Source organism: Petaurus breviceps, unplaced genomic scaffold, assembly GCF_028583685.1.
Source record: "Petaurus breviceps papuanus isolate PSGF00001 unplaced genomic scaffold, PetGlider_PUasm1.0 91023, whole genome shotgun sequence".
Classification (NCBI taxonomy): Eukaryota; Metazoa; Chordata; class Mammalia; order Diprotodontia; family Petauridae; genus Petaurus; species Petaurus breviceps.
The window spans coordinates 973378-987527 of NW_027187398.1; the positions used below are offsets into that span (position 1 = coordinate 973378).

General features: G+C 42.9%; 1 protein-coding gene across 2 annotated transcripts in view; it reads left to right on the forward strand.

Moving 5' to 3' along the window:
* The window catches only part of YPEL2 (yippee like 2), an 82569-nt gene that overhangs the window by 10170 nt on the left and 58249 nt on the right, over window positions 1-14150 (forward strand). For both annotated transcript variants that reach the window (XM_069078171.1, XM_069078170.1), the window contains exon 2: window positions 8769-9090. In XM_069078171.1, coding sequence (XP_068934272.1) covers window positions 8974-9090 — 117 coding nt within the window. In that variant the 5' untranslated portion in view covers window positions 8769-8973. The remainder of the gene's footprint in view (window positions 1-8768; window positions 9091-14150) is intronic.

The following is a 14150-nucleotide window of genomic DNA, read 5'->3' on the forward strand; positions in this document are numbered from 1 at the left end:
ATAAAAATATATAAATATATAAAAATAATAACTTTTGTTCCTATTGTCTTTTTTTTTTTTTGGAGGGTGGAAGGTAGGGCAGTTGGGGTTAAGTGACTTGCCCAAGGTCACACAGCTTTGTGTTTGAGGCCGAATTTGAACTCAGGTCTTCCTGACTCCAGGTCGGCACTCTATTCACTGCACCACCTAGCTGCCCCCTATTGTCTTTTAAAAATTTGGAAAGTTCTGTGAGGTAGGTAGGTACCTAGCATGGCCAAGTTAAAAAAGGACTGGGGTTGAAAAACAAACAGAGGCAACTGGTAGCATTAAGTACAGTAATTTGCTTTCTGGTACTGGGGCCCCTCAAACAAGGTTGAGTGAGAAATGAGGCATCCCTTCTCAATCAATGTCAGGTGCTGTGCTAAGTGCTGAGGATACAAAAAGACAAAAGAAAGTCCCTGCCCTCAAGGAGCTTACAATCTATTTATTGGAACTAATACCTAATAATTATCTAAACTATAAACAGCAGCTTATACTACTGCATGCAGGACATCTCTTTCAGTAGCATATTGAAACAGATGAGTGCCTAGGCTCAACCAATCTAGTTTGCTTGCTGTTAAACACATTACATCTCCATCTCTATGTCTGCACAAGCTATCCTTCAAGCCTGAAATGCCCTCTCTCCTCACCTCAATCTTTTTTTTTCTCTTTCAGTCTAGTTTTCTTGAAAGCTTAGCTCAAATGCCACATGAGAGATAGAGGCAGTTTGGGAGTAGTGGATAAGCCATGGGACTTAGAGACAGGAAGATCTGGGAACTCTGTTCGATTTAAGAGCCTGTGAGGTTTATGAGCTTGTGGGGGTGGTTAACCCTTCATTGCTACAATGAGAGGTTTAGACAAGATAGTCTCTAGGGTCCCTTCTACTTCTAAATCCTATTCAATTCTCATATGAGGCTTCATGTGATTTCCCCAGCTACTAGTGCCTTTTACCTTATCTTTATTTTATATTCTGAGTAAATGTTCTCTTCCCCTAGTCCCTCTCCCCCCAGCCCCAGTGTAAATTCGTTGAGATTAGAGACTATTTCACTATATTCCCAGTGCCTAGAACAAAGTACTGTATTTAATAAATGCTTGTTGATTGAGTTCACATGCACAAGAGAAATCTCAGAGACCTGAAGTTTTCTTCAATGGCCCAACCAGTTCCCACCCAGTCTTACCAGAGAATCAAGTCTTATAGGAAGTTCAGGAAGATGCCCTGAGTATCTTATGAAGCAATAAAGTGTTTGTGGTCTAGAAGACAAGATGTGGCCATGTTGCTGGATTGGCAGTGTGAGAAATTTCATAAGTAATGGCAGATCAGAGACATAATTGTCCCCCTATAGCTCTGAGTCTTGATGTTAAATCTACCAATACAGTGGATTCGGGCTCAGTTGCCCATATGAGGCAGAGTCTGCTGGCAGGAGATAGAATTTGCCATTTAACCTAAATGCTAACCCAAGCCAAAAATGGTCCATTGTAAAATATCAACCAATCAATTAAGGATTTATTAAGCACCTACTACTACAAGGCAATGGGGATAAAAATTCAAAGAATAAAATGGCTAGGTAGAACCTATTCATTTATGTAAAGAGATTAAAAAGACTGACCCAGGAGTGCTATTCAATTTCAAGGTCCTAACAACCCATCTTTAGAAAAGCAGTTTTCTCTCTGTACCTGTTTTAGTGTATGGGTTAAAACAGTGGAAAAATCTAAGGTAGTCTTTTCACCTCATAAGAAAACCAACCAGTGACCTCTAACCACCAGAGAACTCCAGCTTCCAGTTAATTAGATGCAAACAGTCAGGATGCTCCAGGAGAATTGCCTCTTCTCTATGCAGATGTTGTGACAGCTGCAAGTCCCACGTGCCACTCTTCCTCCCCTCCCCCCAGCAAAGCCATGAATGAATGAATAGCCATGTGGAGAATACATTTACTTTGCTAACAGATGTTTCAAAGGCCTCAACCAGCATCCCCAAGCAAAATTCCCTTTGCTGGAGGACTAGTCCTAGATCCTACCCCTGGCCCAAGCCACATACCAGGCTGGTCCATTTCATGGCCTCTGAATTAAAGGTCTCTCCAAGCTGGATCCTGTTAGCTGGAGTGCCTACTTTAGGTGAGTACTTGAATTTCATAGTCTTTAGAGTCTTCACCAGCTTCTCAACATATTTGTGAAATCAGTGCAGAGGTGGAAGAGAAGTCCATTTGATTAATGAAAGAGAATGTTTCCTCATTGTGATTTCTTGGGTGTTCAGATTAAAAAACTTAGCTGTGTGACTATAGACAAGTCAGTTCATCTCTGAGCCTCAGTTTCCCCATAAAATGCTTATAATAATTCCTGTAATACTTTTCTCAGGGCCCCATCTGAATCTGATACTAAATGATTTATAATTTTTTTTAAATCAAAAGATGAGAACTTATGCAGTACTTCCTAATAAATATCGTCCTCTTTAAAGCATTCAGTTTGAACAAAGCATTCAGTTTCAAGGAACACTTTGGATTTTGCAAACCTTAGACAAGAGTTAGTATTACCAAGGACCTATCTGGTTCTCTTGAACTTCCAAAATTGTCTCCGGGCCTGCAACATATTCTTTGGACAATCCTCAGTAGTGGCATGTCTTTGTTCTTCAAGGGTATATTTTGATTTTTGGAAAGCCTCATGTTCAGTTAGAGCCAAGTATGGCATATCATGTGGTGATTGAGCTTATAATAATGCCATTTTGTATATACATACTATGTCAGGACAATGACTTTCTTGTGTAGTGTGGGCCCCAGTAGTTCCCCTAAAGGTACCTGAAGTATGCTGGAATAATCTTGCTATCAATGGAATAAGTATTTAGCCTTGCTAGGTGACTGCTGGGGAAAAGTAGCCTTTATTCAGATCTTTAAGTTTGAGTCTGTCTATCTTGAATATAACTCTAAAAATAAATTTTAAAAATGATTGTTTTCCCTTGTACATAATTAAAGAAGACTTGGAAATTTACTTTTTCAAAGTGACAGTATGATGTGTGTGGTTTGGAGCCAAAATTTCTTTAGGATGAGATTATTAGAACCAGGAGATGGAAAGAACCTTAGAGACCATTTAATTTAAACCCCTTTTGACTACTTTCTTTGGAAGAAAGCCACTTAATTTGCTGTTTCTTGTCTAGAAAAATAACAATAGCTTGCCTTCATATCACTTTAAGGTTTGCAAAGTGCTTTGCAGAAATTATCATTTTATTTGATCACAGCAAAAAAGTAGGTACTAGAAATGAATGCTAGTTTTTGTTTCAAATTAGGAAAGAAGGGATTCTTGCAGTTTTCTAACTTGCTGGGAGAACTCCTTAAGGAGGAAGATTGGAGTTCATGTTTTAGACAGCATCTCTAAGGTGATGGGTTGGGGGAGGGATTATGTATAGCAAAGCTCAGTATCTGGCTTCTGCTTCTTAAATCTATTCCCTAACCCCTTTCTTACCAAAGAAGCATTTAAGGAAGTCTCAAAGGAGAATTATCACAAAGGTCAATGTGCTACCTGGGGAGTACTGCTGTCCTATGAGATGGATGGGCGGGCCCACCCTGGTCTCTTCTTTAAGTGCTGATTACATATCTATAAGGATCACTGACCTCTTTTTTTCTTACTATTTCCCTGTAGTTAAAACCAGCCTAGCCTAGGCTGGAGGCAGAGATGGGTGTTAAGAGGGGAGAAATGTTTTGTTTTATTTTTTTTTAATCCCTCTTTTCCTCCCTCACCCCCATCAAAAAAAAAATTGAATATTCAAGGAATGAGTCTGGTTGTCTTGTGGCTTAATGTAGTTAGATTTTTCACTACCAGACCAAATCCTCCCAATCCTGCCACTTCTATCATGGTGAATGTTTGCTGGGGAACATTCACACAATTCCAACCTGGTGGCTCATGTGAAGAATAATTAGCTTGGTTTGGGGCCTGGTAGTATGAAGCGGGGAAGGCTTTGCACCATCCCATAAAGTCATGGGCCTGCCGTGGTGCTTCTGGGTTGAGATTATTGGGGTTTTCCTGTGTTGGTTGTGGCTCATTCAGGAAAAGGCATCTGTCTGGGTGAAGGAGTTTTGGCCACACATGCTGGCAAGATCTAGAGTGTGCTACTAGTGGACTTTACCCTTGATAGGGTGTTGCCAAGTTCCTTGTTTTTAATAATAATATTTCACATCTTTACTTGTCTCTCCTTTACTGATAGGAGGGAGCCAGCTGCTGGTGGTAGCAAATCTTTCATTAATTTTCACAGTGATAGATTATTACTTCGTTTAAAATGGTGTTTAATTTGTACATGTGCCCTGAGGCTTTTAAATATTGAGCTTATTTGATTAGTTGGAATCAATCTGGGCTTCACCAAAGCCCAGGCCCCTCATTTACAGAGGACAAAGCAAAGGACCCAGATGGTTTAAAGCTTATAGTGAGTTAGAAGCAGACTCTGCCCAAGGATCCTTTGGAACCCCAACTTCATTCTTCCTTTTTAATCCCCCCCTTCTGTCCATCAAACATTATATTATATTTGTTTTTCACCTGAGAATTCAGGACAAAGAGGTAGAAAGAAGTAGTCTGGGTCCCCCCTCCCCCCTGTGTGTCTGGTAGGTAGTAGTTTCCTGCTTAAAGCTTGTCTTTTTCATCTAATCCCTCCTTTCATCTTAGCCTTGCAGGCCTTTCCTGAATTCTCTCGTGCTACTCTCTCCTTTCCCCTTCCTCTCTTCTTTGTCACACACCTGAGACAGTGGCTTTCTTCTCTTTCAACAAGCTACCTTCCCCCTCCTCCCCCCCCCACCTCAAAGAGGAGCATGAACAAGATGGCAGCCGGCCAAGTTGAGATTCTTCCTCAGCCTCTTAAAGGAGATTCTCCAGTTTCTCTGACTGAGGAGGGCTCCCTGGGTGTTGATGAATTAGTGTCTTTGGCCCTTGGTTTTTTTTGTTCAATACTGCAGATTGTATAGTTGTGTGTGTGTGTGTGTGTGTGTGTGTGTGTGTGTGTGTGCGCGCATCTGCCAGCATATGCACATGCCCATATCTGAGACAGAAGATATTAATAAGGCTTAAGAGTCAGGGTTGAGCAAAACCAGAAGCTCTCTTCCTATTTGATTTTTCTCCTCCTGAAGAACAGAAGTGAAAGAAATAATCCTGCTCCTGGTAAATGCATAATTTAGAATCTGCCCTGTATGGATAAGAAAACAGACTGCAGCTGCTGTATAAACCCAGACTGGCAGCCAGGGGCTTGTTTTCTTTTCCTCCCACAGTGTTTGCACAGGATGGGGGGGTGGATGGGGTCGAAGCTTGTCCTCCCTTCTGCCCTGCCTTCTCTCATCCAGCCAGCAAGACTGGACTTCAGAAGCATTAGGTCCATGGAGAAGCTGTTTGTCTTCTTTCCTCCTGCTCTTTTTTGGTCTTCTACAGACTACTGGGAGCTCCATCCTTCTGAGCTGCTGAATTTTCAGGATTTCATGGTCAGGGAATGAGGGAGGGAGGAGCTCAGGAAACCCCAAGTGGGTCATCAGGTTCTTTCTAACAGGGACATTTCATATTTTCATAATAACTGACCTACAGTGGTTCAGTTTTATTCCCCAAAGATGACCCTTTTATCAATGGTAAACTTATAGCTGTTTTAACGTGTATGATTCACTGGAGTGACCCTCCTGGGCTCTGTCCTTTGGGGTAGGGGGGTGTTAGGGAGGGTCACAAAAAAAGGAAAGTGGGCAGGGGGTGGGGTGTCTTGTGCTGGCCAATGCCTGGGTAGTGACTTATGTAGGACTTTACTATCAGCAAATGTGAACTTAGAGGCAGAAATTTTGTTCCCATGTGTTATAATGGTAAGAAGTTAGAAGTCCTGAGTTTGAGAATCTTGGCCTGTGTAATCATAGTAGATGAGTCACCTTCTATAAAGTGAGAGGGTTAGACTACATGGATCACTAAAATCTTAAAAATCTAATTATTCTATACTAATGCGGCCTCATCATGCTGAGGCTGCATAAAAACATAGGGCAAGAAGTTTCCACCACTGTTTCCACCATTATCATTGAGTGGCTGAGTTGGCCTTAACCCAATCATAATTTTAAGACAATACCAGGTCTGCCCTGATGCTGATCAACAATTCAGTCAGACAGTGATGGAGAGATTCAAATTGCTTGGAGGGCCATCTCCTCTCGCATGAAGTCATGCCAGAAAATGGTTCTGAGGAAGCCTCCTGAGGAGAGGAAACATTGTAGCAGCCTTGGATACTGGATGCTGCTGAGTCTTCTGGTTGCCCCCCAGCCTTTGCTGCCTTCTTCCCAGGCTTCCTCAAATAGACCTATGCTTGAGGTTCTGCTACCAAAGCAAGGCTGATAGGACTGCCCCTTCTCCCTCCCCGTCCCCCCCATGCTCCCTCAAGCTGTACACTGTCCATTTGTGACAACTTTTCTTCTTCCATCTTCATTTCAACTTGATTTCACCCTTGATTAAGAATATGGAAGGGGGAAGGAAAGCGCATCCTGTGCCCTGGGCCCTGTCATGTAGCCATCCCTACTCTAAGTCCATTCAGCAAAAGCTGAATGTCTCAGTTTTAACCTAGTCAGACCAAAGGTTTTCCTGGCTCAGTGCCCATGGAAGAGAACTCATCACACTCTTGAGCTGACTATTGATACCTCAAACCTGAGTGTTTCAATTAACATCTGTCTAGTTAAATGTTAAAAGAAGCTTGTGGAATCAGATGAGACTCATGTTTGAATCCTATTCCTATACCAACTAGTTGTGAGACCCTTGGAAAGTCATTTAACATCTCTGATCCTCAGTTTTCTTCTGTAAAGTAGAGTTTAAAATATTTCTAGTATCCACATTACAGTTGTTTGAAGGTACAGCTGAGATAATGTGTGTAAAATACTATGAAAGTCTTTATGTGTGCTATTATAATTATTATAATCTGGGTATATATGGAGGGCTTTTGGTGACTCCTACCTCTAGGACTGTGGGGTAGGAGAAGTGGGCAGAATTGGAAGGACTCCCTTAGAAGATTCACCACAAAAGTGGTGGGCCTGGTAAAAAGGGGACAGTGTTTTGTATGCTCTCTGAAAAGCCAGATGGATCCCAGATATAATCCAGTAAGAGAAGACTTGATTTTGTTTGTCTTCCTCCCCCATCTCTCTAAATAATTTTATCTTCAAAGCATGATGCAAGTGTTAATTAACACTCACAGCTCTCCTGGGAGGTAGGCGAGTGGGAGCACCCCCAGTGAAAGAAACCCAGGAAATAAACAGGCTCCAGAATAGCTGAGTGGGCCTGAGGGTAGGCTTAGGACCAGTGGATCTCCCCCTCCTCCTCTTTGAAGCCTCTGCTAAGCTGCTGGCCGTCATCACCAGTATCACAAGCTGCCCTGTGAAGAACATCACATAGACTTGTGTAGTCAGCTTCCATTGGAAGAGATGCAACTTCATGGGATTAGATGTTTGACCTCTCTTTTATGTCCAAAGTGACCAGGGCGGGCAGAGAAGAAATTCTACTTCAGAAACTGCCCCAAATAAGAGGGGTCTGGGTATGGCATAAATGTTTATGAAGCTTTTCCTCTGTGTAGGACCTGGTGCTGCCTCATGGGAAATGCGTTCCTTCTGAATTAACATCTTCTCAAAGGTCATTCAGTGGAGAGTGCCCAGTGTGGAATCAGGAAGACTCATAAAATTAACTGGAGAAGGAAATGGCAAACCACCTCTAATATCTTTGCCAAGGAAAAATCAAAGACTGAGCTATAACACTATATATCTTATATGTATACAGTCAAATGTTGTAGAATGTGAATGCCTTCTGGTCAGAGACTGTGTTTTTGCCTTTTTTTGTATCTCTACGGCTTAGCATAGTGCCTAGCACATGCTAAATAAATAAATGCTTGTTGACTGACTTCCTTGAAAGAAGTTGGCCAGCCAGTCTCCTGCTGATGTTTAAGGCCATCCTCTCCATTCAATTCAATTTAATAAAGACCTATTAAAACGATAACGTCTAATAAAGACTTGCCATGGCATGTTCCTTGTCCTCAAGAAACTTATAGTTTAGGTTCATTGCCTCTTTGATAGTCACTTTGGGGCTCTTGCAGGATCCTGGAGGTGTCACTTGGGGGATGAGATTCTTCTGGCAAGTGGTTTAAATCAGTGGTTTAAAGCCTTGGGACAGGGCAAAGGCAAGGAAGGGAATTCTCTTGAAGACTTTTCCCCCATGGACTTTGGCCTAGCACATTTTAAAGTCTGACCTTTCACAGCCCAAAGGGACAAATTTGGGCTGGGATCAAGCTTGCTGGCTTAAAACTAATTTTTTTTTCAGTTAACAAAAATCTCTTCTCCCCTTTCCACCTCTCTCTCATAATAAATATGATAATCAAGGAGAGCAAAATCCTGCACTGGCCAAGTCCAAAACTGTCTCATCCTGCACCCTGAGTATCACCTCTCTGACAGGATGTAGGCAGCATCCAACTTGTTGGATTTTAACAGACACTGGGCAGCTGGCTGTCTAATGTACTTCCAGCTTGGGGGTTATATATAGGAGGATTGTCTGTCAACATTCAGTGAAAGTGGTGATATTGGGTCTTCTACATTGCTTCACTCTTCCATTTAATTTTCTTTTGGGGATATGACAAACATTTAAGAGACAAGACCTTTTGGTCCTAGAGGGGGACTTTGGGCTCTCCTTGTCTCCTGGCTTACTTCGTAGGCAGCATCTCTGACAGCTTTTGGGCTATGAATCATAAGCTTTGGTCCCATGGTTAATTATTTTTCCCTCTCTTGGCACTGTAGGCTGCTGACAACGAGCCGCAGACCTCTGCCTGCAAGTGAGTTCTTCCTCCAAAGCCATCGCCAGTGTGTGGAGCCTGCCCCACACCTGCCACCTGCCAAAACCACGGCATTTACCTGTGTCTTTCGGTGTTTCCCCTGCGACCCATCCTGTGGGAGCACCTCCTGGGCCACCCCTGAATTTGGGCAGCATTCAGCGGCAGCTCCAATGGTGAAGATGACGAGGTCCAAGACTTTTCAGGCATATTTGCCTTCTTGCCACCGGACGTACAGCTGTATCCACTGCAGGGCTCACTTGGCCAACCACGATGAACTCATTTCCAAGGTAGGTGTCCTGCCTTGGGCTACTCCTTACTTTGTATGTGCCCCTTGGTGGGAGCACCTTCCCTCATTCACGAGCTCTTCCAGGATGACCAGTGCACTGTTTCATGAGGGGACAGATCTCTCGCTGGTGAGGCCAACTTTCCTTCTCACCCTAGCCATGCCCATTTTGATGCTTATAGTCAGCCAAGAAGATGCTTGCAGGATGAAGGGGACTTGCTGTAATTTACTTAAGTCTGAGGAAATTGAATGTCAACCAGCTACATATCAGCTGGGGTATGTTCTAGTGAAAAAAAAAAAGGGGGTATTACTGGGGGTGATGGGATGTGGTTGTCCTGTGCCCACAGGCCTAGACATTATTGCAGTCTTTCTACGGCTGGTTTGGAATAGCAGATAAGGTCAAAGAAAATCACTTACATTTAAGGTTAGCCTAGCTGTCCTTAACTTATTTTGTGTCACACACTTCTTTGGCAGTGTGGTAAAGCCTTGGACCCCTTCAGAGAATGATATTTTAAAATAATGTAAAAATGCACAGGATTACAAAGGGAACCAATTCTATTGAAATATAGGTAGGTAGGGGTGTGTGTGTGTGTGTGTGTGTGTTCACAGGGTCCTTCCCCCAAGTTAAAAACCTCCCCTAAGTCAGATGATCTCCTCATGTGGCCATTTTATTGGGAGAGTCAAAAGGAAATTAGTTGAAGAGCTGATATGAGGGCACATGGGACCTTAAGATCATAGGAACATGGATCCAGAGCCAGAAACGATTCACTCTAGTCCAAACTCCTCATTTTATAGATGAGAAAACTGGGTCTCAAGGAAGTTAAATGACTCACCCAAGATGTCCCACGGATATGGTATTAAGAATCTGAGGGGGTGGCTAGGTGGCGCAGTGAATAGAGCACCAGCCCTTGAGTCAAGGAGGACCTGAGTTCAAATGTGGCCTCAGATAAGTACTTAACACTTACTAGCTGTGTAACCTTGGGCAAGTCACTTAACCCCAATTACCCTGCCTTCCCCCCTCAAAAAAAAAATAATCTGAGGCAGAATTTGAGCCCAGATCCTCTGACTCTGGACTAGGTATCCAGGCCACTTGCACCTGACTGACTATCCAGGTCAAAAATGTTGCTGTTTTTGGTCATATACAAAAGCTAAAGCATCCAACTTTCCTTTCTAGCCAGAATCCCACCTCCCACCAGATCTCCCCAGAGAGCAGAGAGCTGCCTCTCTCCTCTTCTCTGCCTTCCCCCCCTCCACCCAAATCCTACTTATCAACTTGCTTAGGCCTAATGATAAAGGTGGTAGATAAAGATAAGTTTACCAGAAACACTTCCTTAGGCAGACCCTGGCCCTTTAGGGGCTAGTTTCCTGGATTTTGTAATGAGAAGTATAAGGATCATCATGGAAAGAAAAATAGTTTCCTTCTCATCTCATGCTGTTGGAAGAGAAAAACCTCATCTAAGCCCCTGTTGCATTGGGAGGTGGTCAGTATTGCTGGGAAAATTTACCCAGTCACGTGGTTTTCCTGGTGTGTCAATGGGAAATCCCCTAGATTCATCTGGAATCGACAGGAGGCAGAGGACAGGGAAGGAAACTGGAGGAGCCCTGGGTGTGTGCTCAATCTTGAGTTACAGCAGAGATGGAGTTGTGGTTTGCCTTGACCAGGAGCCATCAGGGCTAAGCTCCTGGGCAAGGGGACCTTGAGCTTCAAGTTCGGCCCCAAGTCTGCACTTGACCCATTGTAGAACACTGCAGGATAAAGACACAATTATCAGCTTACTAAGCTGAGCTCAGCTGGGGGAGCCGGTTAATCCTGGTAGATCAGGGCAGAGCTTCCCAACTGACTGACTGCCTAGCACTGTCAATGAAAGAAGCTCCTAGAGTGGGGAAATGATAGGATATCCAAACAGGGGCTTTTAAATTGTCCATAGACAGAATTCAGCAAGTTTATGAACTTGGGTAGGAAAAAAATGACATCTTTATTTTAACTGACCTCTTTTAACTAAAATAAATAGCATTTCCCTAAATTATAGATTTTTTTTTTTTTGCTTTTTGAAGGGGGGAAGGACAGGGCAATTGGGGTTAAGTGACTTGCCCAAGGTCACAGGGCTTAGTAACTGTTAAATGTCCGAGGCCAGATTTGAACTCGGGTCCTCCTGCCTCCAGGGCTGGTGCTCTATTCACTGTGCCAAGTCTTCTGAGAAGGGGTCCAGTCACCAGACTGCCAAAGGGGGAGATGGCGTCCATGATTCCCAAAAGGTCAAGAATGCCTGGGAAAGTGGAATCTCAGAAGAGCAGAACCAGATGAAGTAGACAGAGTCTCTTCTACCTTCTGGACCTGAGCCAAGGGTTTCAAGTTACCAGTGAGCTTGAGATCTAAGCTCCAAGGCAGTAGCTAACTCCCCTGCCCGGAAAGTCTCCCAACCAGCCCTGGCAGTCTAGCTTTTGGTACTGCCATGGAAGACAAAAGCTAACACGGATGGATTCCTGTAGCCCTTGGCCAGCCCAGTCCACCTCAGATTTCAGTGAGAAAGAGTATCTGGCTACACTGGCCTCTTGTAGCACCTACATAGGATTCTCATCTAAATAGGAGCGAGGCAAGAGTTTGCTGGTAACTCTTGTTGTTTTGGTCTAGTTTCTTTGGTCTGCTTCCTTTCCATTTCCTCTACTCATTCTGCTTAATGTTCCTTCATCTGTTTAGATGATCTTTAGCCCCAAGTCAATTCAACCTACAGTTATTTACTTATTGCTTTTTGGAGGGGGGAAGGCAGGGCAATTGGGGTAAAGTGACTTGCCCAAGGTCACAGGGCTTAGTAAGTGTTAAATGTCCGAGGCCAGATTTGAACTCCTCCTGCCTCCAGGCCCGATGCTCTATTCACCTCATCACCTAGATGCCCCCAACCTGCATTTATTAAGGGCCTTCTGTGTGCAAGTAAATCAGCGGACAGATGTAGAGTTCCTGCCCTTAGGAAGACTAGTCTGCTGGAGCCTCCTCCTCTGACAGCTTGACTTGTCTTGGCTTCTCTTTGGATTTTCTTGCAGTCCCCTTGGCCTTTAAAACCTTTTCATGAAAAAGTAGGGGGGAGCTCTGTTTTCTCCCCCTCCCCAGCTGAGAACAGCTGTTTTAACCAGAGAGGAGGAGAACGACTCAGAAGGTCACAGTGGTTATGACTTTGGATTGAAACCTTTAGGGAAAGTGACATGTCAGAAAGTTTCGAGATTTCCCATGTTTGTCCTTTACTTGTCTCAATTCCAATCTCTTAATTTTAGCCCAGAAATCAGATTTCTCAGGATCTTGCTCTTTTCATTTTCCCCTATATCTTAGGATATAAGGCAGGGATGGTGGTAGTAGAAAGGAAACATGTTTTTTTCTGATAAAGCATTAGAATGGGGGATGGGTATAGGAATGACTCCTTCCTCCTGGGAATCCTATTACTACAGAGAAGGGGGCTATCAGTTATGTTACTGTCCATGTCATTATCGGCCATGTAAGATCTGGTTGGTCAAAGATGACTTTTTTGAAGACACCTCCCTCACCTCAGAATAGTCTATTCATGCCCTAGACAAATTGAAAGGGGTAGGGGATGGGCGAGTGTTGCTTTATCTCGTTCATGTCAGTCTGAGCAAGAGGTGATGGGGAGCTTATACTGTAGTTCTCTGGTCAAGTTTGGGATGAAAGAGTATCTAGTGTTACATGAACCATAGCAAAGCGGCAAAGTGTCTCCATGTTTTCCCCCAACTCCCAGTTTTTTGGGTTTACAATAATAATAATAAGATTTATGTAAAATAAATGAATGCTTTATGTACATTATTTCATTTGATGTTCATAACCACTCTTTGAGGGTAGGCATTATGATCCCCATTTTATAGATAAAGAGACTAAGGCTCAGATATGAAGAGTAACTTGCCTATAGAAAGTGTGTGGTGTGTGTGTGTGTGTGTGTAGGGGATGGGGGGACATTCAAAGGGTAGGTCTCCTGAGTATGGGCCCATTTCTTTTTCCATTATACTGTAGTGCCTCTCCAAGGTGCAGTGTAAGACACTTTCCTTGAAATATCCCTTGAAATGTATTATAGTTCATATTTTATAGATTAGACCTCCAGTAAAGTCCCTACTCCAATGCCTACTCCTCATGACATGAAAGTGAACATTTAAGTGAAGTTTTCTAAAGCTATGCCTACAGAGTACAAAGTCACTTACAAGGTCCTGTTGAGTTGGAAAGCCTTTGGGTATAAGCATAGTGGGAGACTATGACTTTTGTGCAAGGACCACCCTTGAAAGGAAGCTCAGATTGTCTATAGGCTGAAATTTTTTTAATCCTATCAACTCTTAAAGACCAAGAGAGGTTGAAATCTGTGTTGGTGGAGGGAGTATCCACCCTAACAAAATTATAAATCTTTGAAGTAATAATAACCTTAAACAAGGTTTACAAAGTGCATCCTTCTGAGTTAGGTGTTAATCATAACCTTCATTTTACAAATGAAAAAATCTGAGGCTCATAAAGGTTAAGTGATTTGGTCAGAGTCAACTAGCTAATAAGTTTTTTTTTTAAATATATTATTTTTAGCATTTTTTTTAAGCTGAATTCTAAAATCTTTCTCTCCCACCCCCTCTTGTACCCACTGAGAAGGCAAGCATGATATCAATTATACATGTGGAATCAAGCAAAAATGTTATTTCTATAGCTAATAAGTTTTTTTTTCTCTTTTTCTTTTTTTTTTCTTTCTTTTTGGAGGGGGAAAGGCAGGGCAGTTGGGGTTAACTGACTTGCCCAAGGTCACAAGGAAACATAGTTTCTTTGGTCTGCTTCCTTTTCATTTTCTCTACTCATTCTCCTTAATGTTCTTTCATTTGTTTAGATGATCTTTAGACCCAAGTCAATTCAACCTACATTTATTTATTTACCGCTTTTTGGAGGGGAGAAGGCAGTGCAATTGGGGTTAAGTGACTTGCCGATGGATACACGGCTAGTTAAGAGTTAAGTGTCTGAGGCCTGATTTGAACTCAGGTCCTCCTTACTCCAGGGCCGGTGCTCTATTCACTGTGCCACCTAGCTATCCCAGCTAA